General features: G+C 39.3%; 1 protein-coding gene across 3 annotated transcripts; it reads right to left on the bottom strand.

Moving 5' to 3' along the window:
- Positions 1 to 407: 407 nt before the first annotated feature.
- On the bottom strand, positions 408 to 22,101 carry PRKRA (protein activator of interferon induced protein kinase EIF2AK2). 3 transcript variants are annotated; one of them, XM_049615489.1, is made up of 8 exons: positions 21,879 to 22,101; positions 21,158 to 21,327; positions 17,732 to 17,813; positions 15,512 to 15,590; positions 14,336 to 14,453; positions 12,747 to 12,841; positions 5,646 to 5,820; positions 408 to 2,061 (listed from the first exon to the last, which is right to left on the bottom strand). In XM_049615489.1, the coding sequence occupies exons 1-8, from the start codon at positions 21,941 to 21,943 to the stop codon at positions 1,904 to 1,906; spliced, it is 942 nt and encodes a 313-aa protein (XP_049471446.1). In that variant the 5' UTR covers positions 21,944 to 22,101; the 3' UTR covers positions 408 to 1,903. The 3 variants fall into 3 exon arrangements, with proteins under 3 accessions (XP_049471446.1, XP_049471448.1, XP_049471447.1); XM_049615491.1 differs by lacking the exon at positions 21,158 to 21,327; XM_049615490.1 differs by lacking the exon at positions 21,158 to 21,327 and having other exon boundaries at positions 15,512 to 17,813; positions 21,879 to 21,966.
- Positions 22,102 to 22,300: the final 199 nt, after the last annotated feature.

Here is a 22,300-nt window from a genome sequence, read left to right as displayed (position 1 = left end):
ATGTGTTAGAACTGATGCCTTGTTAGAACTGAGGCTATGGCATTGTTGCCTGCTCAAAGCCTATTTGGGAAATTCACCTAATGTGGTTAACAGGTAAAACTGATTATATGGGTTAAGAGCCTTAAGAAAATGGTGAACAAAATGGTATTAAAGATCACCTGATGGTGCAGCTCACTCCCTAGAAAGTCCCAACAGAGGGGACATTCGAACAGTATCTTTAAAAACACATGCTTCCTCCAGATCCAGAAAGCAGCAGAGAAAACAGTCAGCAGGAGGAATAGGATTTCTGAGCACCTTATACTCAGACCTCATCATTTCATCAGTACTATTTAGAACCAAATTATAGTCCTTCCCGTCTTCCTCTCCACCCAACCCCCCCCCCCCAACCAGGATCTTTTCTTTTTCCGATGCCTTATGAAATCTTTCCTCAACTTACCCTCTTCAAAGTCGGCATTTTGCTGTGCAGAAGTCTGTCATCTCTAAAGTTCATTGTGCCCCTTCTATATTCCAGAGCATTCATAAAAACCTAAAGTAGTCTAAACTTAATGACCCACAAGTTCCTGTTTATGCCTAAATTTGTTTCTAGACTGTGTATTCCTTAACTTCATCAAGAACAGATCCTTAGAATTCCATGGTTTAACTGATATGTATAGCTATAATATGAAAGTGTTCTTTACAGTTTTAAATAAGTTACATGCATTGGTTTTCCTTTATTGTTTTGTTCTTCTCAAAGGATTCCACTTAGGTCTGATTTTTTCCCAGACAGAAAAATACTTGTTACATACTTCCTGCTAGATTATCCCTTGAGATTGTCAAAACCTACCTTTATCATTCAGCGCTCTCCTGCTCTGAAGCTTTCCCTGAGCTCTGAAAACAGGCCTGAGACTTCCATCTAATCTACAAAAGGAGCACTATCCACTGGTGCTGGCAGATGGACCGCTTGAGGTGTTAGATGATGATATATGGAAACATAAAAGGCAAAATTAAAATTTGCTCATGAAGCTTCTCTCTTAACCTTTCAATCATTCATTGCTTTGTTTGAAACATTCTTGCAATGGAATTGAGTTATAATTCAATTTTAAGTTTTTGGGTTTTTTTGGTAATCTTACTAATGCTTTTTCAACTGCTAACTCATCTACAAACAGTTATGTTGAAGAAAAAGACCAACATGCAGTTGCTTAGAGAAAATATGGAAGTGATTCATCATGTATACATTTGTGAATTTTTGCTCAGGCCATAGGTTTTTTCCTCAACTTTGACCTTCAGAAGTACACTAGAGATACTTAAATAACAGAATATCCACATTATGTCACTCACAAGAATGGCTAAAAAGAAGGGGCCAAAGTCAGGTAACACTTTAATAAGATGAACGGAATCTGTTATAACAACAGCTTTTTATTACATGGATTCAAATGAACAGCAGACCAATCATGTTCCCTGAAATTCAACACTCACATTCAACAGAGGCCTGATAGTGCGCTCCTCAACGCTTGTAGTTCTAAGGGGCTTCCTTCGAATTCCCTTTACAAAGCCTTGCGCAAAGAAGAGGTTAAGCACCAGTAAGAAAGACTGTTGCTAGCAGTAGTTTTAGTCTTCATCATCTTCATCATGGTCATCAACAACAAACATGCAATTTCTTCCTTCTATGTACATGGCATTGTAAAATGGGCGCTACACTCTGCCTATGGTACAAAGTTTATAAATACAATATACCAATACAAAGTTGAAGCCATTAAAAAGAGCTTAATAACTACCAGGAGATAATTAAATCTGGGGTGTTGATGGACTCTATGAAAAGATTTAGAAATGACACACAAACTCAAACATAGTAAACATTTTACTTGGGAAGGGGTGAAAGGGGGACTTCTTATGTGCTACAGGGGGTTTCTAAGTTGCTTCAGGCTTACTTTCTTTCTGCTATTATCTTTAAATACTGTAAAGCATTGTGAGCTGCGTCACTCTGGGCATTGCCACAGGAGATCCCGGAGCCATGACAGACTGTGATGGGACTGGTGGATAGTTCAGCGAGACACTGATACTGTCCATTGGCACTCAGCTCTTCTGCAATGACATTCAAACGGGACAGTTAAGACCAAGTGGATAGAAAGCAGATTCTCTGTGAAAGCAAGGTTTTACTATTGTCTTCCTTTATAGACCCATGGTATAGGACTCTGCTTCCTCCACATCTTTATCATCCTTATACAAACAGACACCAAAACACAACTGATCAACTCCAGTAGCTCTCAAACACAACTGGGCTTCATAATCACCTGATGGAGCTCAAAAGAAATGCAGGCTCAATCAGACACACAGGGCTAGGGGTTGGAGGAGCCAGATTCTTGCATTTCCTCTTAAGAGCTCCCAAGGCAATTCTAATGTGTCTAGTTGAACAGTGTTTGCAAACTGAACCACAGTGACTTTTTTAGAGAGGAAAAAACCATTTGCTAGAGAACTAGAGAGATTGTCTTCTTCCCTATGAAGTCTAGAGTTACTTTCAGTAGACATCTGAACAAGGAAATACAGGGTTCAGAGCAAGACTTCTCTCTTGCCTTCAATGTTCTTTTGTTATACATCTATGCAGATAGTCTAGTTCCATACTGCATATGGGTTAGGGTGTTTTAAAAACACCTAAACTCAGGAAACAAATGTTCTTCTCATCAACGGATCAATCACTGTCACTAAAGACGGTTAGATGACACAAGGGAAAGAGAAACAGGTGAGTTACAATTTGTTAAAAGTGGTCATGATTAAACGCTATTTCAGCTAGAGTCCATATAACAGGAAACATCCAGATACAGTGGAATGACTTCATGTGTGAAGAGGCTTTCTAGTGCTGGTGTTGAGGCTCTTTTGTTTTCTTTTAAATTGAGGTAAAATTCACATAACATAATGCTAACCATTTTAAAGTGAACTATTCAGTAGCATTTAGTACGTTCAGATATTGTGCAACCACCACCTCTCACTAGTTACACAACATTCACAACATTTCATTTCCCCCAGAAGAAACACCAGATACATCAAGCAGTTGCTCCCTGTTTTCCCTCCCCTGAAGCTCCTGGCAACCATCTTGGATTAACCCACCCTGGGTATTTGATATAAACGGTATCATACAACATGACCCTTTTGTGTCTGGCTTCTTTCACTTAGTATGTTTTCAAGGTTCATCCATGTTGTAGCATGTAGCAGAACTTCACTTCTTTTCATGGCTGAATAATAATAATTGCATGTATATCCCACGACTGATTTATCCATTCATCTGCTTATGGACATTTGAGCTGTTTCCACCTTTTGGCTACTGTGAAAAGTACTACTATGAACATATGTGTACAAGTATTTGTTCGAATACCAGTTTACAATTCTTTTGGGTATATACCTAGCAGGATTGCTAGGTCATATGGTAACTCATTCGAAGAGCAGCAAAATTCCTGTTTTCCACTGCAGCTCAACCATTTTCCATTCCCACCAGCAGTGAGGAATGCTACAATTTCTCTACATCTTTGTCAACATTTGTTATCTTCTATTTTCTTCATCATAGTCATCATCCCAGTGGGTCTGAATTAGTACCTCACTGTGGCTTTGATTTGCATTTCCCTGATGACTAATAATAGTGAGATCTTTTTGTATGCTTGTTGGCCTTTTGCATATCTTTTTTGGAGAACATTTAGGTTCTTTGGAAGGTAACTGCATGGATGTTAGGCCAAATTAGGGGCGCCTGGGTGGCTCAGTTGGTTGAGTGTCCAATTTCAGCTCAGGTCATGATCTCATAGTTCATGAGTTTGAGCCCTGTGTCAGGCTCTGTGCTGACAGCTCGGAGCCTAAAGCCTGCTTCGGATTCGGTGTCTCCCTATCTCTCTCTCTCTGCCCCTCCCCAGCTTGCTTTCTGTCTCTCTCTCAAACAAATAAACCGAATTTAAAAAAAAAAGGCCAAATTAGCTGTGGTTTTTAGATTGCTAGTCTATATTTACAAGAACTACTTAGTTCTTAAAATTGGGAAGATTCGTTTTAAAGGCATCATTAATTCATAATCTCAAAGGCCATCTTAAGTTTCCTTCTTTTCCCAGATTCAACCATCCATAGTCCTATTCATAACATGGCTTATTCATCTCTGTATCTTAAACACTCAACAAAGTGTAGATACTTACAAATATGTTTGTGGGAGATGCAGGAGAGAAGCATCAAAGGAAAAGACTTCAAAAGGGAAGGGCTGGAGAAGGTACAAGGCCTTAGGACATGTTTACATAGCTGATCACTGCTGCTGCTGCATAAGGAATGCCTAGAGCCATTAACATTGTCCAGGGTGGATCCTCCTTCACACCTGACCCTTCCTAGTGTTGTAGAAACCAATTAACTCAAAATTCAACCTTGAAAAGCTAAGCCATTAGATTGATTAACACACTTGCTTAGCTGACTTTATGCACGTAGTCTTTAGCAATTATCCTAATAAAAAGAAGCTTCATTCTGGGGGTCTTCATTCTGACTCAAGTATGAGGACCTTCACTTAACTGCACTTTGTTTGTGGACTCATCTTTTGTGACTCCGGCCATACTCCCTGCAACATATTTATTGAATGAATCGTCTCCCATCAGCCATCTTTTCTGACAATGTGTCCGTACTAAATTCCCAGGTTCTGCATCATTTTCAGTATATTAAGATACTGCACTCGGGAAGTAGCAGACAATCAGAAGTTCTTTAAGCACCTAAACACCACAGCTAACAGCTCCTTCAAGCTAGGTCCCCATAGCCCACTGGGGATGCTATAAGGGATATCAAATTCTTCACATATTACACATGTTAAGTCAAGACACCAAACGCACATGCACACAGGCCACAAACACAGGCCGGCTTTATAAAGCTAATTAAAATGCAAACTGACTTGCTATGTAATTTGTCCACGTTTGTCTATCTAAGTGATTAAGAGCTCGAAGAAATCTAGAATAGCTGGGATGGAACAGAGTTATAAAGTACTTGTCCCCACTGATCTCCTTGAATGGGCATATGGTGACAAAGTGGAGAGAAGGGGTCTGGCCCCCACAACCTTGGTACTTGTTCTAGAAATGTGGGTGCCTTTTTATTTGTCAAGCTCTCCATCAGGGCTAGTTTAATAGACACTGTATCTGTGTCTGGGGGCCAGACTGTCTCTGTGTCTAGGGGACTCCTCCCCTAATCTGACTCTACCACTAACTAGCTGTCATCTCAAGCAAGTTTCCGAACCTCTCCTGTGCCTTACTTTCTTTCCTTATATGTAAAAATAATAGACCTATTTCACAGGATTAGTTTGAGAATTCAGTTAAGTTGAAATATGTAATATCCCCACAACAGTGCCTGGCCTATAATAAAACTATAAATATGAGCTACTGTTTTTATTATTACAACTGTATAGATGATAGCTATTAGCATTATTTATAAGAATGGGACAGACAGATCAATGATAAATATTACTATTCTAATTATATATATATATAAAATATGTATTTATTATAAATAAAATGTATTTATAAATGTATGTGTGTATATATATATGTATATATATAATATTTATATTTATAATCCCTGGTCAATGAAATAAATTATAACACAGGTTTTGTTTTTCAAATACATTTTAAAAAGAAACAGGTTTTGAGGTAAGCTAAGGAAAAAAATCATACCTATATCCAAATATGTTATATTAAACCCTTGTTCCTTGGCGATTTCACTAAGCAGCTGGATGTAATCTGTATTTGGAATACTGAGGAGGCTTCTTTTCAGTAAGTTGATCTTTTCACCAGGAGAATTCCTCAAGGAATGCCAAGTACATCCTAAAGAATGTCCTACTACATTTGTCTGAAAAACAGAGATGAAAATTAAGACTTTTATCTCTGACTGGGCTCTAATGCTATGATATAATTAAAAGTATTTATTAGGCACATTTAATGCTCTACCAAGAGAGCGTGTTTAAATGGATACCATTTGGTTAAACTTCCCATTTAAAGTAGACAACACCAACAAGGACACTCTTAACAAATACCACAATGTTACAGAAGAAAGAAACACATACAATAATATACTGGAAGTATTTAAAAATACTTTTGTGTAGGACAAAGGTCTCTCAGCCAAATTTTCTGATGGCCACATTAAGATGTATGTTAAAAAAAGATGTCTTAAGAAATTTAAGAGCAGTATAAACCAACCTGCAAATAACTGAATCTGCCTAATGGAGCAATTTACAAATTAAAATAAAAACCAATGTTCTTATCTTCATGATTTCCTGTATTAAATACCAACCAATCATTGTAACTAACAGCTGTAGAGCAGAAAACAAACTGTAGAAAAGGTGCGATGTGCAAGTTAGGTTTGAGAAGAACAAGTCATTCAAATGAAAGGAAGGACGTCTAAAAGTTCTTATCAGACTTTTCCCAGATCCCAACGGAGCTTATGGTTTTTGTTTTCTTTTTTCCCCTTTTCTTTATTCTCCCTTATATCCATCCCTTTCTACCATGTTCGTTTATTTTTCTCAAATTGCTTTCATATCGTACGCCAAAAACAAAGTAGGGCAAGCTATTCTTAGTCTTATTTATTTTTAAAATTTTATTTTTTAATATAACTTGTCAAGTTGGCTAACATACAGTGTATACAGTGTGCTCTTGGTTTTGGGGGTAGATTCCTGGGATTCACTGTTTACATACAACACCCAGTGCTCATCCCAACAAGTGCCTTCCTCAATGCCCATCACCCATTTCCCCCTCTCTCCTATCCCCTCCATCAACCCTCAGTTTATTCTCTGTATTTAAGAGTCTCTTATGGTTTGCCTCCCTTCCTCTCTGTTTATAACTATATTTTTTCTCCTTCCCTTTCCCCATGGCCTTCCGTTGTTTCTCAAGTTCCATATGAGTGAAAACATGTATCTGTCTTTCTCTATTTCACTTGCCATAATATCTTCCAGTTCCATCCATGTTGCTGCAAATGGCAGGATTTCATCCTTTCTTATTGCCAAGTAGTATTCCATTGTATATATAATCACACCTTATCATTTCATCAGTTAGACATTTAGGCTCTTTCCATAATTTGGCTATTGTTGAAAGCACTGCTATAAACATTGGGGTACATGTGCCCTTTCGAATCAGCACTCCTGTATGCTTTGGATAAATTCCTAGTAGTGCCATTGCTGGGTCATAGGGTAGTTCTACTTTTAATTTTTTGAGAAACCTCTACTCTGTTTTCCAGAGCAGCTGCCCCAGTTTGCACTCCCACCAACAGTGCAAGAGGGTTCCCATTTCTCCACATCCTCACCAACATCTGTTGTTGCCTGAGTTGTTAATTTTAGCCACTCTGACTGGTGTGAGGTGGTATCTCAGTGTAGTTTTGATTGGTATTTCCCTGATGATGAGTGATGTTGAGCATCTTTTCATGTGTCGGTTGGCCATCTGGATGTCTTCTTTGGAAAAGTGTCTATCCACATCTTCTGCCCATTTCTTCACTGGATTATTTGTTTTTTTGGTGTTGAGTTTGATAAGTTCTTTATAGATTTTGGATACTAACCCTTTATCTGATTTGTTGTTTGCAAAAATCTTCTCCCATTCCATAGGCTGCCTTTTAGTTTTGTTGTTTCCTTCACTGTGCAGAGGCTTTTTATGTTGATGAGGTCCCAATAGTTCATTTTTGCTTTTGTTTCCCTTGCCTCCAGGGATATGTCTAGTAAGAAGTTGCTGTGGCCAAGGTCGAAGAGGTTGCTGCCTGTTTTCTCTAGGATTTTGATGGTATCCTGTAGGTCTTTCATCCATTTTGAGTTTGTTTTTGTGTTTGGTATAAGAACATAGTCCAGCTTCATTCTTCTGCATGTTGCTGTCCAATTTTCCCGACACTATTTGAAGAGACTTGTCTTTTTTCCATTGGATATTCTTTCCTGCTTTGTTGCAGATTAATTGGCCATACATTTGTGGGTCCATTTCTGGGTTCCCTATTCTGTTCCATGGATCAGTAGGTCTGTTATCATGCCATTAATATACTATCTTGATGATTACAGCTTTCTAAAACAACATGAAGTCTGGGACTGTGATGCATCTAGCTTTGGTTTTCTTTTTCAACATTATTTTGGTTATTCAGGATCTTTAAATAGAATTTCATATTCCTTAGTTGGAAATTTAAAATTTGGTTTTTAAAAAGTATCATTCTTTGATATAGTAATTGCAATAGGAACAAATATATAATGAAAAATAGTCTCTTTTGCTTACTATCTCTACCCAGGAAACTTATGTTGCCCTCCCCAGAGGTACTTAATGTTGAAACATTTCTTCAATATCCTTCTATAACTGTTCTAAATTCAAGCACACACAGTCTTCTTTTCAAACAAAAATGATAGCTTACTCTTCTACATCTTGTTCATTTTTCTCATGTCAATGCACATATATGCACTATATTTATCTTACCAGTCTTCAGTTATGGGTTTTAGGTTATTTCTGATTTCTTGCTTTTACTAACAATGTTACAATAAAACTCTTTTGCACTTGGATGTCTTTACCTGTAGGATGATTTCTAGAAGTAGAACTGAGTCACAGAACATGTATGCTTTTAATTTTGATAAATACTTCCAGACTGATTTCTAAACCAATTTATACCTCCATCAACATTCTTGGAGGGTGCTTGTTTTCAGATACCCTCACCAACAGCAGGTGCTATCGAACTTTGTAGGTTTCATCAATCTAAAAGGTGAAAATAGTATCTAGTTTAATGTCCATGAATGAAGCTGATCATTTTTTTTTTAACCATTTGTATTTCTTCTACAGGGTTATCTTTTTTATTGATGTGTAAGAGCTTTTTATGTGGTACAGAAAACAGTCCATTTATAGATCAGTGTTCCAAATAATTTCTTCTTATTCTTAGTTTTATTTACAGATTTTACTGCCATATAACAGGTTTTGTGTAGTCAAATTTATAAATCTTCTACTACTTTATAGCTTATAAGTTATACTAAAATATTTTTCCCTATGCTAAGAATTTTAAAAAGGAAAGCTCTTCCAAGTTTTCTCATACTTGGTTTCAATTCTTATGGTCACACTTTTTTTGTTTTTTAAATTTTTTTTTTTTTTTTACACGTTTATTTATTTTTGAGAGACAGAGAGAGACAGCATGAGCAGGGGAGGAGCAGAGAGAGATGGAGACACAGAATCAGAAGCAGGCTCCAGGCTCCGAGCTGTCAGCACAGAGCCCGATGTGGGGCCCGAACCCACGAACCATGAGATCATGACCTGAGCCGAAGTCGGACACTTAACCGACTGAGCCACACAGGCACCCCATGGTCATACTTTTTTTTTAATGTTTAGTTTTGAGAGAGTGAGAGCAGCGGAGGGGCAGAGAGAGAGGGAGATACAGAATCCAAAGCAGGCTCCAGCTCTGAGCTGTCAGCACAGAGCCTGTCAATTCTTATGTTCACATTTTTGATCCATCTGAAATTTATTTAGATATAAGGAATAAGGGAGCAACCTAAATATGTCACACATGCACAGGTATATACAGCTTCCTCTCCCTTCCTCCCTGCAAATGTGGCTGTTAAGTTACTTCTACATTATTGAATAATCCATCCTCTTGCCCATTGATATGAAATCTCACTGTTATCATATCCTATACTCCTATATGATTATGGTCTATACTTGGGTTCTCTATTTTATCCTTTGTCTATTCCTGTACCGGTACGTGTTTTATCACTATAGATTTACAGTATATCTGGTAAGGTATAACCCCACCTTCGGCACTCTTTCTTTTCAGTTTTCTTGGCTATTCTTGAGAGTTCATTTTTCCAGATAAATGCAGTAAAGCTGTATTGAGATCCAGAGTGAATTCCAGTAGATTTTTTGTTTGCTTGTTTGTTTGGTTTTTAAAGTTTATTTATTTTGAGAGACAGAGAAGGAGAATGAGCAGGGGAGGGGCAGAGAAAGAGGGAGAGACAGAGAATCCCAAGAAGGCTCAATGCTGTCAACCCAGAGCCTTGACGGCTTGATCTTATCAACAGGGAGATCATGACCTCAGCCCAAATCAAGAGTCAGATGCTTAATCAACTGAGCCACCCAGGTGCCCCAAATTCCAGTATATTTTGAGACTACATTACCTTCTTAAGTACTATATTAACAATATTGAGTCTTCCTATTGTTAATAAAGAAACAGCTTTACATATATTCAATTTCTGTTAAATGCCTCAGTAAAGTTTTAAAGTTTTTTTCACATGGGTCCTGCACATTTCATTTTACGTTCATTCCCTGGCACATTATCCTCTTTTCTATTATTGAAAATAAGATCTCTTTTATTCTACCTCTTAATATCTATAAATAAACTGTTGATTTTTTTCAAGTACACTTTAAAAAAGATTTCTATTTTACTATAAAATGATCAATGTTACCAAGCTCCATAACTTTTGTTAAGTAATACACACACACAACAAAAAGTCAAATAGTACAGAATTATAAAAGCAATAATCCTGAGCTTTGCTCCATCCCTACCTTTGGTCCCCTTTCCAGAAGCAATTTTTAAGTATCCTCTCTAATTATTGTGGTGGTTACTTTCATAACTGTAAATAATATGAAAAGCTATTGATTTTATATATTAATTTTATGATCAATTACCTTGATAAATTCTCTTATTCTAGCAGATTTTATAGGAACACAATCATATTATTTGCAGTTAATGATCATTTATATCTCCTTTTTTTGATTTTCAACCTCTTATTGTTTTCTCTTGTCTAATTATATTGATTGGTACCTCTATAACAAGGTTTAAAAAATGCCATTAGTGGATATCATTGTCATATTTATGAAATTAATGGGAAGGGATGTAATAAGTAAATACATAACTATGATTTTGATTTTTTTTTGAGGTATATATTTTGAATCACAATAGGGATATGTTAATAGTGTTTATCAATGATTGTCAAGTATCTTTTTGGCACCCATTGGGAAGATTGTTTTTCTCTGACCCATTAATGTGATTAATTATAGTAACAGATTTACTAACCTTGAAATATCCTTGCATTCCTGAAATAAACCCAACTTCTCTATGGTATATTATTCTTTTATTGTTCCACTGAATATATTACTAAGGTTTTTCACTATAAGGGAGATTAATCCATAATTTTTTTCCATCAGGATTTGCTATTGTCAGGTTTTGGTGTTAGTGTTATTGTTGTTTTTGAAAAATAAATTTAGAAGCTTCCCCTATGTTATAGACGTATTGCCTGGAAGAGTTTAAATGGCATTGGAAATTACCTCTTCCTTGAAGATTTAACAGAATTCACCTATAAACCAATCTGTGCTTTGTGATTCTGGTGTCATCTCTGATCCAATTTTAAAAGAAGTGGGTGCAATGTTTTATGTTTTTCTATTAAAAAGGTAAAACCAAAATCATATTAATGTGTATGTCTTTGACTTTTTTTCTCTAAGAATAAGCCCTTATTTTATCATAAACTTGGCACTGCTATAATCTTCACGTCTCATTCCCTACCTCATAAACACTCGGATAATGAATGTACCACAAGATGTATCTATCTCTAAATATCAGAATCGCAAGTAATATGTCACGTGTAGCCTAACCTCTTAAGCTTTACATTTGTTTGCCCAGCTGCCTACTATCTTTACTTAACATATTCTACAAACATTTCAGATTCAATACATTCTGCATTTAACTTACTATCTTCTCCCCCTTAAATCCCACTCATCTTCTGTGTTCCCCATATTATTAAATGGTGCCATCATCTACTCAGTTGCCAATCTAAAAATGTTTATTTCCCCCGTTTTCCTTACTCCCCACATCCAATCAGTTACCATGCCCCATTCACTTCGGTTTTCAAAATAATTTTACACACTGACCATTTCAACTGCCACCAGTGTAGTAGAGGCCACCATCATTTCTCATCTGTTTTCTGTAACAATATTCTAGCATCTCTCTAAGACTTAGTCACTCACCACAGTGCAGCCGGTGATTCCACTTCTAATCCTTTCTTTCCCAGATTAAAATTCCTATGATTTTGCTCTGCCCTCAGGATAAAATTTAATCTCTTTACTATAATAGTCCCTTCCAGATTTAATCCCTCTTTGCCTCTCTGGCCTGACTCTTTGAGACACTCTCCTCCAAATTTATGCTCTATCCAAATTATGTAGGGTTCCCGGATGGCATATAATGTATTACTCCTAGGTGTCTGTACGTGCTTTTTTTTTTCCTCTTTGGGTTTCTTTTCTCCTGTTCTCATCCTAAGGTCTTGACTTAGATATTACTTCCTGCAAGAAGTCTTCCTGAAACCGCTGGTCTTGGCTGGATCCTTCTCCTATGTTCCCGAGCACCCTCTCTATGGACCAGTTTGTTGGGGTCTTTTCTCTTTCAGTAGGCTACAAATTCCCTAGGGGCAGAAACTGTCTTATTCACAGTATGCACAGCACTTGACACAAAGTTTGGCACACAGTATGAGCTCACTAAATGTTTGGTGAGTGGATAAATGAATGAATGAACAAAGCCATGGGAATGCATTGTTAATTTGAAGGCAAAAATGGCACTACTGGCCTATCATTTTAGAATCCATCATATGATTTCGAATTTGATTTTGTCTCCCAAGCCCTCTCACCTAGTCACCCCATGACAGCTAAAACTGGGGTGGTGTAGAACTCAACAGTGAGGAGATTTTTAAAAATTGCAACTCTGAGGTGTCTATACAAGAAGGAATCTAGGGAAGTTTCCTACAGTAAGAGCTACTTAATCACATTGACATCATAGGTGTCTTGATCATTACTCACTAAAGAAATGTGGTTCTCCGGAGAAATATTGCTGAATTTGGCAAGAAACTTCTCAGCAGCGTTTCTCTTGGCTTGTTTTTTTGATGCCCCCTTTCCTTAAAAAAAAAAAAAAAAAAAGGTTTAGGAAAGAAATTAATGTCCACAGAGAATAATCAGATGTGTAAAATGTTGTTTTTGATGATTTTTATACACTATTCTTTTGCTGACCTGCCATCTTTGCTTGTTGTACCTCATACAACTGTTAATTCTTACATTTCTGAAGGCACTTCTTTGGCAGTTTATCTTTAATAAACTTTAACTATCTTTAATAGTTATACTTTGTGTTTGGAACAGCTCTATTTCCCTCTGCCTAGCTTCAATGAATCCCATTTGGTTTAACTGTGACCAAGCATTCAAATTTATCAAGGTACATTTGAATTGTAACTCTTATCTCTTGATGCCGACTTCTTGCTTGTAACCTTCTATACACTGACAACTGTGTGGAATTTTTTTAACATGAATAAAAAGGGCTTAGGGAAGATAACTGCAGTTGAAAGACATCATAAGTATCATCTACTTCCATCTTTTTATTTTATAGATTTAAAACGTGAGGCCCAGAGGGATTAGTGATCGGCCTACCTTTGCACACCAAGGACTGCATCAAGCATGGGAGCTGAAGTTCCCACTTCTGGTTCAGTGCTTTCTGCATTGGTCCACACTGCCTCTCAAGGGCAAACAGTTGCTTACTATTTGAAACTACTATCTAGCCAAGGTAAAATTTCATTTCACGCCATTTTAAGAATGATAGAAACAGGCTGCAGAAGTGAAAATAGGAACCCTCACTAGTGCTCTATTAAGAGACTTTTTCCTTGTAGTTTCTGGCCTTTACAACATGGAAGTTGCTATCATTCAAAAGGATGATTTCTACTTTATTTTTATCTCACGCTAGTTTTTGCCACCTAGCCTCTTATTAATCATCTTGTCTTCAAATGTGATCTTCTTCTAGTCCTCCAATCTTCTACAATAGTTGTTGAAATTCCTAAGAGGTTCACTATTGCTTTTTTCTAAAATGATTTTTAAGTCACTAACACATCAGTGCAGACTGTGTAAAGGGTCAATTATTTGCTACTTTCCATTACAAGATTTCCCATGATTCTGAAAAATATCAAGTTAATAAGTATAAGAATTCTTTAAAAAAATTTTTTTTAATGTTTATTTATTTTTGAAGGAGAGAGAGACAGAGTGTGAGCAGGGGAGGGGCAGAGAGAGAGAGGGAGACAGAGAATCCGAAGCAGGCTCCAGGCTCTGAGCTGTCAGCACAGAGCCCAGCACGGGGCTCAAACTCACAAACTGCGAGATCATGACCTGAGCTGATCATGATCGGACGCTTAACCGACTGAGCCACCCAGGCGCCCCTGAAGTATAAGAATTCTTAAGCCAAATATTTAACTTAAGTTCAATTGCAGAAAGAGACAGTAGAACAGGAGTGTATCAATTTTTCCCCACAGAAATATTTGAAAGGAAATCACAACAGAAATTTCTATAGTCATTCATCATGTAAAAGTATTTCAAATGTCTTCAGTTTTAAGAGAGTAAAAAGAAGTAACTACCAGTTTCCATAAATGACTCGAGCCTGCAAATTGTGGTATATTCTCTCTTGTGAGCAGGTCCTCCCTCTTGGGAAAGGGTATATTCAGGAAGTCTCCAGCCATGATGAATAGCCAATTCCTAGAAAGTGGAGATGCGGCTTTAGTAGTAATTTTTCTATGCAATGGCTTAATCACATAAACGATAGTCTTTCATGATTTTGATCCCATTTCTAAGTTTGAAAGGAATAATGATATTCTGCAATGAAAAAATGGGGGAAGACCCTACATTCCCCATAAATACTCCAGCATTTTATATCTTGCAAGCCCACAATACTAAAACTGAAGCAGTTTACTGCTAGGATAGGAATGGTGTTCTTCCATTAAGCCATAGAGAGCCAATATCAAAGAGCTCATAGAGAAAGAGGAGCTACTATTGCCCTCTCGGGGAACATCAGTGAGGACATCTACAGGTCTCACTGTCATTCAGTTCCTAATGCCTCTCTTTCCTAGTTACAGACTTCCTGCCCACAGCTAGCTAACTACTGCATTGCAACAACAGCAAGATGAGCAGAGGCGGCAAACAGACAGACTTGGACAAAGCTGAGGAAAGATCAGGGGAGAACACTATGGAAAAACTCAGACAGCAAGAAAGGGACCAAAGGACTGGCTGGGTAATAGGGAGGGGAGCTGTCCAACAGAGCACATGGATAATCTGCAAGAAGGATATTCCGCATGCAGAAATTCAAAGCTGAGGTTTTTTGTTTGTTTGTTTGTTTTATAGAATAAGCAAATAAACTACTTCCCCTTTCTTGGGTTAGGCTACCCGATTTGGGTTCTTTATAAAGTCTTCTGTTCTAAACAGAAGTAGAAAGAGGTTTGTCACAAGAGTGGCAAGAAATATTCTTAAAGTATAAAACACTCTACCCATGTGCACTGAGGTCCTGTTGATCTCAAATGAGAATTCCACAAACCAAAGGCAGATACTGTATATGGAAGAAAATCCAAAACGTAAATAAATAGGAAAATAATTTCAAGTTAGTGCTGTAATATCTAATGATCACAACTGGGAAAACAAAATATCATACCATCTTATCTTTAAAATATTTATTCCTTATTTCAGCCCTTGTGATATCATCAATACATGACATCTTTCTTCAATAGACAACATGTTAAGTAAGGAAAAACTGTGCAACGTACCTGTAATGAACCAATGGGATTAAGCTGGTTCTTTGGTTGCTTAGAAGGGTCGGGCATTAAGGGGTCAGGAACTGCAAAGCTAAACATTTTTTTAAAGTGTTATAAAACAAAATACTTTTCCCCAAACTGTTAAATAAATGACAAGCATTTCCTATTTAATCCTCTATGCCTTTGCTCTTGCTTCTTCATGGAATGCTTTTCTTTCCCACCTGGATGAGAACATGATTTATCCATTATCTGAGATATATCTCAAATGCCACTTCCACTAAGAAACCTATCCTGTTACTCCAATGAAACATAATCTCTCCCTCCTTAGAACTGTTGACATTTGGGTTGACCCTTTCTTAGGCAAATTATATGACCATAAATTATACTCTTACAAATACATGTAATTTGTCCATCCCTCACCACACCTCTCCTGTGTTCAGACTGTCAAATCCTTGATGGTAGGGCCTATGGATTACTTACCTTCATAAGCCTTGTAGTGCTTTGTATATTATGTGTTCAATAAAAATGTATTTAAATAAAGCATACTAATGTTACAGCCACAAAAAGGGAAGACTAACAATTAGGAAATTTAGCCTGGTAAGGTGAATGATACAGGTCATAAAGTTGTTTTTTCCCCTCATATAATTATGGAAGAAAGATCTGTTTGTTTGGTTTTTTTTGTTTTGTTTTTTAAGAAGAAAGATCTGTTTGATATATCATCTGCTCTATGCTAGAATGATCCTCCTAAGACTTACATATATCCTGCATAAAATAGATGGCCTGCATGAATCTGGTTCCAGCATGTGGGGATTGTAATTAGGGAAAAAGAGAACAATCTCTTCTAACTAGTTTAAATTTACTAGTTAGTTGGGGGATGAGTGTGTAACACTGAATAAAGCTGCATTCAAGGTTACTATCACCTACAAGGCTGAAGAGTCATTTCTTTGGTGACAAAAGAGGTTCAGTTATTGGCACTTCTTCAAGTTTCCTTTCCACCTGCCAGAACTTCAAGCTTTATATAGGCTGATGAGATATGAATATTCACTTACAATGCTGCACGCCGAAGCTACCCAAATAATTGTGATGGAGAAGTGAGAAAGTCTCTGTATTAAATCAGGCCACTTTAGCCCTGATTACAGCTTAGTAATTCCCATCTTATCTGTCAAGAAGCACAAATATATAGTAAAGTTTGTTAGCCTTTTTTGCTGACAAAGCGAAGTGCCCATGTGCAGAAAGGACACTACGTACACTCATTTCTACAAATGTACTCAACACTTTAGGTTGACCTTTGGACTGCACAGAAATAGCATGGTCACCACCAGCAAGGGGAGAATCCAATACCTGCCATGCCATTTTGGCATGTCTAGAAAGCCGGCATAAATCAACTATAACATATGACCCCAAAGAATCAAGAATCATTTTGTGAGATCTGAAGTTTGTCAATGCTTCATTCTAAACTACTCAAATGGTTTGGAAGAGCTTAGAAACGGGAGGAGCACTGCATGAGGACCTAAGTACGTGCTAAAGCAAAAGTTTTGAGGCTGGAGAAAAACTCATCCTAAATTCCCATGGGCCTCTGCTGTCAACTATGAGCAGATAAACCAGACTGAACTCCAAGAATAACTGAGTGCACGTAAAGAGAATCTGAAGGCTCAGCATGCCCCAGGACGTGTCCATCAGAAACCAAAGGACATCATCCAATGATACATGAGATGCTCCGGGACTAATACTCTCCAAAAGCACCTGAAGTGATAACACAAATTCATTTTGGAAAAATCATGTCAAGAATTAACATCCCCCTTAACATCTTCTTGTATTTGTTATACATTCCATAATAAAAGGAAATCTCTTTGTCTCCTTCTAAATTAGAATTCCTAAGAGTATTTTCCACTGATCTTTTTCCACTTCATTCCTTGTTTTCTGTAGTACAGAAGTTATTAAAGTCTTAATACAGTAAGATACTTGCCAGAAAAACTGGGGTTTTGTATTGTCGCATCCCAGGGGGGGAAACGCCTAGTTCACAAGAGCTTTCATTTAACAGTTAATTGGTGGACTGAATTTCTTAAGGATAAAGTCGTCTTTAATGGTGACAGGTTTTCACAAGGAAATAGAATTTTAGAGCTAAATACTAACAGCTGTTGACTTTGTTGCTTTTGTGACCATGTTCAAAATTTTAATCTTACCTCAGCCATGATATTTTTGAGCTGCAGAATACAAAGAAATTTAGCTCACCAAATACTTGCATTGGCTTTCAAAATGTTTATGGCAGCCTCTGCAGCTCTATGTTTCGCCAGCTTCTTACTTGTACCTTCACCTGAATTAAGGTTAAGAAAAAAATGTTTTTATATGCTGTGAAAATATGAGGCTTGCATAGCTGTTTGCATAATGCAAAACAAAGTCAGTACAGTTTTTGTATATATACACGCAGGTAATAAAAACATACTACATACTGTAACAAAATATTCACCATATGAAATTAATATATGAAAAACCCATGATTTTAAACATTTTACCTATTTAACTTTATGAATCCCTATATTAAAAAAATCTGTATATGTTTATTACATAAAATGGTAATGAAGTAGGCCATGCCACACTTTATGAAAAATACAACTTAGTATTTTACTTTTCCTTATTCCTAGAGAGAGAGGAAATTCTTCTGTAGCAAGAAGTTTTCTTCAAAGGAGCAGAGCTATTATATCAACCCTATTTGACAGCAAAATGTGCACAATTTTATTCTAATCGTCCATCCTATACTGGATTAAAGCCCTGACTGGCTAAGCAGTCCTAGATACATGTTGGGTACAGTGGGAGAAGGTTTATACAGGTAAGATGAGAATTTATGCTATGTGTCTTTGATATAATCTGTATCTCTTAGTAGTCAATGGGGTGGCAGGGGGTAGGCCTGACTAATCACTGAAATTGAAGCCTAATTTCAGTAAGAAATCACACCTGCTAAATAGTAAATCCAACTAATTTCCTTCTGAGTTCAAACTAGGTGTTGAGAACCCTTCAAAAGTGGTACCAAAGTGCTGATGTCCATTTCTCCAGTGTGGAAGAAAGAAAAGGGATATGGAATGAATTTCAACTGTGACTCTCAAATGTCTGAGGACATACAACCCATATGCCTTTATCTACTAACGTAGGTATGAGGGATACGGTGGAATATGAAACAGAATCCCTGCCCTCAAAGACCACACAGCTCAGTATGGGACTTTGCCTGTAAATACGCATCTGAAATACAGTCGTATGTGTTAAACAAGCTTAAGTGCAGGGTGGAGGGGAAGCACACAAAAGGGGTAGCTCCTCTACTTGGGAAGGATTCAGAAAGTTTTCATGCAGGAAGAGAGAACTCAATGAGGACATAAAAGATTAGAAAAAGCTAGTAATGTGAAGAGAGTTGGGGGTTAGGAAGAGTATTCTAGGCAGAGAAAAGAACACCTGCAAAGGTTCAGAGGCAACACAGAGCATGGTGTTCTCAAGAGCTCCAATCAGTTGGTAGGTGAATGCTTAAGGAGATGAGTTTTGAGATGAAAGGCTACAGAGTTGGAGGGTAGGAAGGGAGATCAAAGAACAGTCTCCGAAACCTGTGCTTCTCAAACTTTAATGTCCCTAGTAATTGTCTGGGAATTTTGTTAAAATGCAGACGCTGATCCAGCAGGTCTGGCATGGGGCCTGATATTCTAGAGCAGTTGCTTCAAGTGCCCAGGTGATACTAATGTTGCTGCTGATCACATTTTGAGAAGCAAGGCTGTTAAGTCCTATTAAGAAACCTGTATCTATCCAGAGGATGATGGGCAAACCACTGAATGGATTTAACAGCAAGAAGGACACAAAAAGATTTGAATGCCAGTGTCCTTTGAGGAATGGACAGCCTGAGACTAGAAGCTGAGAGAGCAACTGTGAGATGGCAGCTGTGGCCCAAGTGCGCGAAGACAGCGGCCGAGACACCAGTAATGAAAACAGAAGGGAAGGAGGCAGGTACCAGAGATGCTTAGGAAGTAAGACTTAGTGGAAGAGTGGGCAAGAGGCAGAGGGATGGGAAGGAGTCAAGAAAATGAAACCCAACACTCTACTATGAGTGAATGGGTGATGGTGGTGCCTTTACTAAGCCAGGGAATAGAAGTGGAACAGATCTAAGGGAAAAGAGATGGATTCAGTCTGGGCCATCCAAGTGAAGATGCCCAGCAAGCACAGGTTAGAAGACTGTTCTGTAACTGGGGCTGGGTTGAAGACAGAGATTTCAGAATTATCAGCATTTAGATAGTATTTGAAGCTGTGGAGGCACATAAACTTGCATAGGAAGACAGGGCAGTGTGGGGAGAGTAGGGGACCTACAAAGAATGGTTGGTTGCCATAGGCTGTTAATCTTAAAGGGAAAAAGACCATTTCTTTTCTTAAATTTTCGCTGAATATTTAAAAATAGATCTGCTAAAGGAGTAATGCAATGATTGTATGGTTCATAATGAGTAAACTTGTAGCTGGCATTTACAATCCACCTGTCTCATATAGACAAAAAAGCCTCAAGATTTTCTTAAAGCAGTTTCAAGGAAAATAGTGGATTCCAGACTTTCAGGGACCTAAGCAAATGATGCCTTTCATTTACCAGATGGTGCAACTCCAGCCTTCTTGTGGAATTGTTTTCTTAGCATTCTTCCAAATTTAGTATTCAATATTTTTTGTGTTTGCAATTAAATATACATAAGAAATAGAATGCCTACATTTACAAATGGGCAACTTCAGTTATCATTTGTTCAAGCTCACAGACCATAATAAGGGGAGTCTGAACTCTGAAACTTCATTGCTATGTGACTTTGGGCATGTTACTGATAATCTCTCTGAATCCGTTTCCTCATGTATAAAAAGGGAGATGAATCGGGGCACCTGGGTGGCTCAGTCAGTTAAGCCTCCCACTTTGGCTCAGGTTGTGATCTCATCGTTCCTGGGTTCGAGCCCTGCATTGGGGGCACATCGGGCTCTGTGCTGACAGCTCGGAGCCTGAAGCCTACTTCAGATTCTGTGTCTTCCTCTCTCTCTCTGCCTCTCCCCTGCTCGTGCTCTGTCTCTTTCTCAAAAATAAAATAAACATGAAAAAAACTGAAAAAAAAAAAAAAAAAAAAAAAAAAGGAGATGACATCTTACTAAAACCTGTACAGGGTCAGGAACTAGAAGGTGCTATGAAATGCGGTATTTGAGCCTTCTGTCTTCCTCATTTTGTTTGGACACAGAATCAAGTGTGGTACAACGGGCCTAAAGTCCCAGATGGACACTATGGACAAAGAGAAGAGGCTCAGAATATTTTGGGATCAGGTCTCTGGGCATCTGCTATAATCTATGATACTATGAAACTTGTCAGCACCTACTGACCCAGCTATGGTTGCTCCAAAAACCTTTCCTGCTTCTAATTCTTGGAAAAACCGTAGGAGGATCCTAAGGTATGTTTCTAAGCTTCTCTTGGTGTCTGGAGAGGAGAAAATGAAGGAGAGAATCAGATGAAGTTGGAAAGTCCCCATGACCTGAGATGAGAGGTCTCAGTTTCAAGAGCCTGCTCCTCACAGCTGTCCCTGGTTTAAAAAGGGCACTTTTCCGAACTGAAAAGCAATACCAAGTCTTGCCGGCCAACCCACATGGTCATCGGGGTTAACTGAGCACACAGACCTGTGCAGGTTATGTCACCAACGGTTACTCTGAAGGTGAAAGTGGGTACGTGTATTTGCACATCGGATCTTTCACATTCATAAACCGGGATGTTCTTGGTCTTCATGCCGTATTCGTGTAATACTTGAATCGGTGTTTTCCCTGGCTTAGCTGTAATCATCTTCCCCAAACTGCAAAAACCAGAAAAGGTGTGCCTTGCATGCCAAAGCGGAGAGGGAAGCAGAAGCATACAGAGGCTAGATTTGACTGCTACCAACAGTGATGCGGAAGGCGCCGAAGCTCCCCTGCGGCCAGCACCAGCGATGGCGAAGCGCACCAGTTTCCCAGCCCCGCTGCGGCGGGCAACCGGCAGGGAGAAAGGGGCTGTAAGGAGACAACTTAAAAGCGGGTGGGGAGGATTCGCTCGGGTCTTGGGTGCTGCTACCGCTCAGGACCAACCCCACATAAACCCCCTCCCGGGCGGCAGCCGCGGGCCATCTCCGCCCACCCCGCGCGCGCACCGAGGCCGCAAGCGGGGCGGGGCCAGGCCGCAGACCCCGGCCCGCGCGCCGCCGGGAGGGCGGAGCTGAGTGCTGGCGGGTCCGCCCGCAGCCGCGCGGGCGAAAGCGCCGGGAGGGAGCTCTACCCAGAATGCCGCTGGAAAGCGGGCTCTCCCGCCCCGCCTCTTGTGCCCACCACTCCCGGCCCTGCCCGGCTTGGCCGCGACCGTTCGGGTGCTGACCTGAAGGTCCCGCTGTCCTCCCGCTCCAGCGGCGGGGCCGCAGCGCGATGCCTGCTCTGGGACATAGCGAAGAAAGGACGGTCTGGCGGCAGGCGGAAGAGCGGTGCCGAGCGACGTCCTCGCTCCCCGGGTCAGCCGGTCCCCGAGAGGAGCGCTCCAGCGGTGCCGCCTCCTCCGACTCCCCCTTCCCTCCCGGCTTGCGTCCCTCATGCGAAGGGGACGGGCGAAGGCGGAGCCTCGGTGCAGCAGCGCCGGCCACGCCCCCTCGCTGTCTGGGCTGCGGGTCTTACTCTAAGGTGGGCCCCGCCCGCCGGTTCGCGGGTCTCCTGGGCGTCCGGCCCGCCCCTTTTCTTTCAGACTCCGCCCCTCTCCCGGTCCCGCTCGCTCCCGCCGGTACCCCGCTGTAGTCCCGCGGCTCCCGG

Source organism: Panthera uncia, assembly GCF_023721935.1.
Source record: "Panthera uncia isolate 11264 chromosome C1 unlocalized genomic scaffold, Puncia_PCG_1.0 HiC_scaffold_3, whole genome shotgun sequence".
NCBI lineage: Eukaryota > Metazoa > Chordata > Mammalia > Carnivora > Felidae > Panthera > Panthera uncia.
Note: the sequence above shows the minus strand (reverse complement) of the source record. Positions and strands in the feature narration are given on the sequence as shown.

What these genes read in the sequence shown, in the direction of transcription:
- PRKRA (XM_049615489.1), bottom strand. Translation starts at nt 21,943, where the DNA reads ATGTCCCAGAGCAGGCATCGCGCTGCGGCCCCGCCGCTGGAGCGGGAG. An exon ending in TGGTGACATAACCTGCACAG is followed by an intron (nt 17,814 to 21,157) that starts GTCTGTGTGCTC and finishes ACCTTAATTCAG; the next exon opens with GTGAAGGTACAAGTAAGAAG. An exon ending in TATAACATATTTGGATATAG is followed by an intron (nt 2,062 to 5,645) that starts GTATGATTTTTT and finishes ATGTCATTGCAG; the next exon opens with AAGAGCTGAGTGCCAATGGA.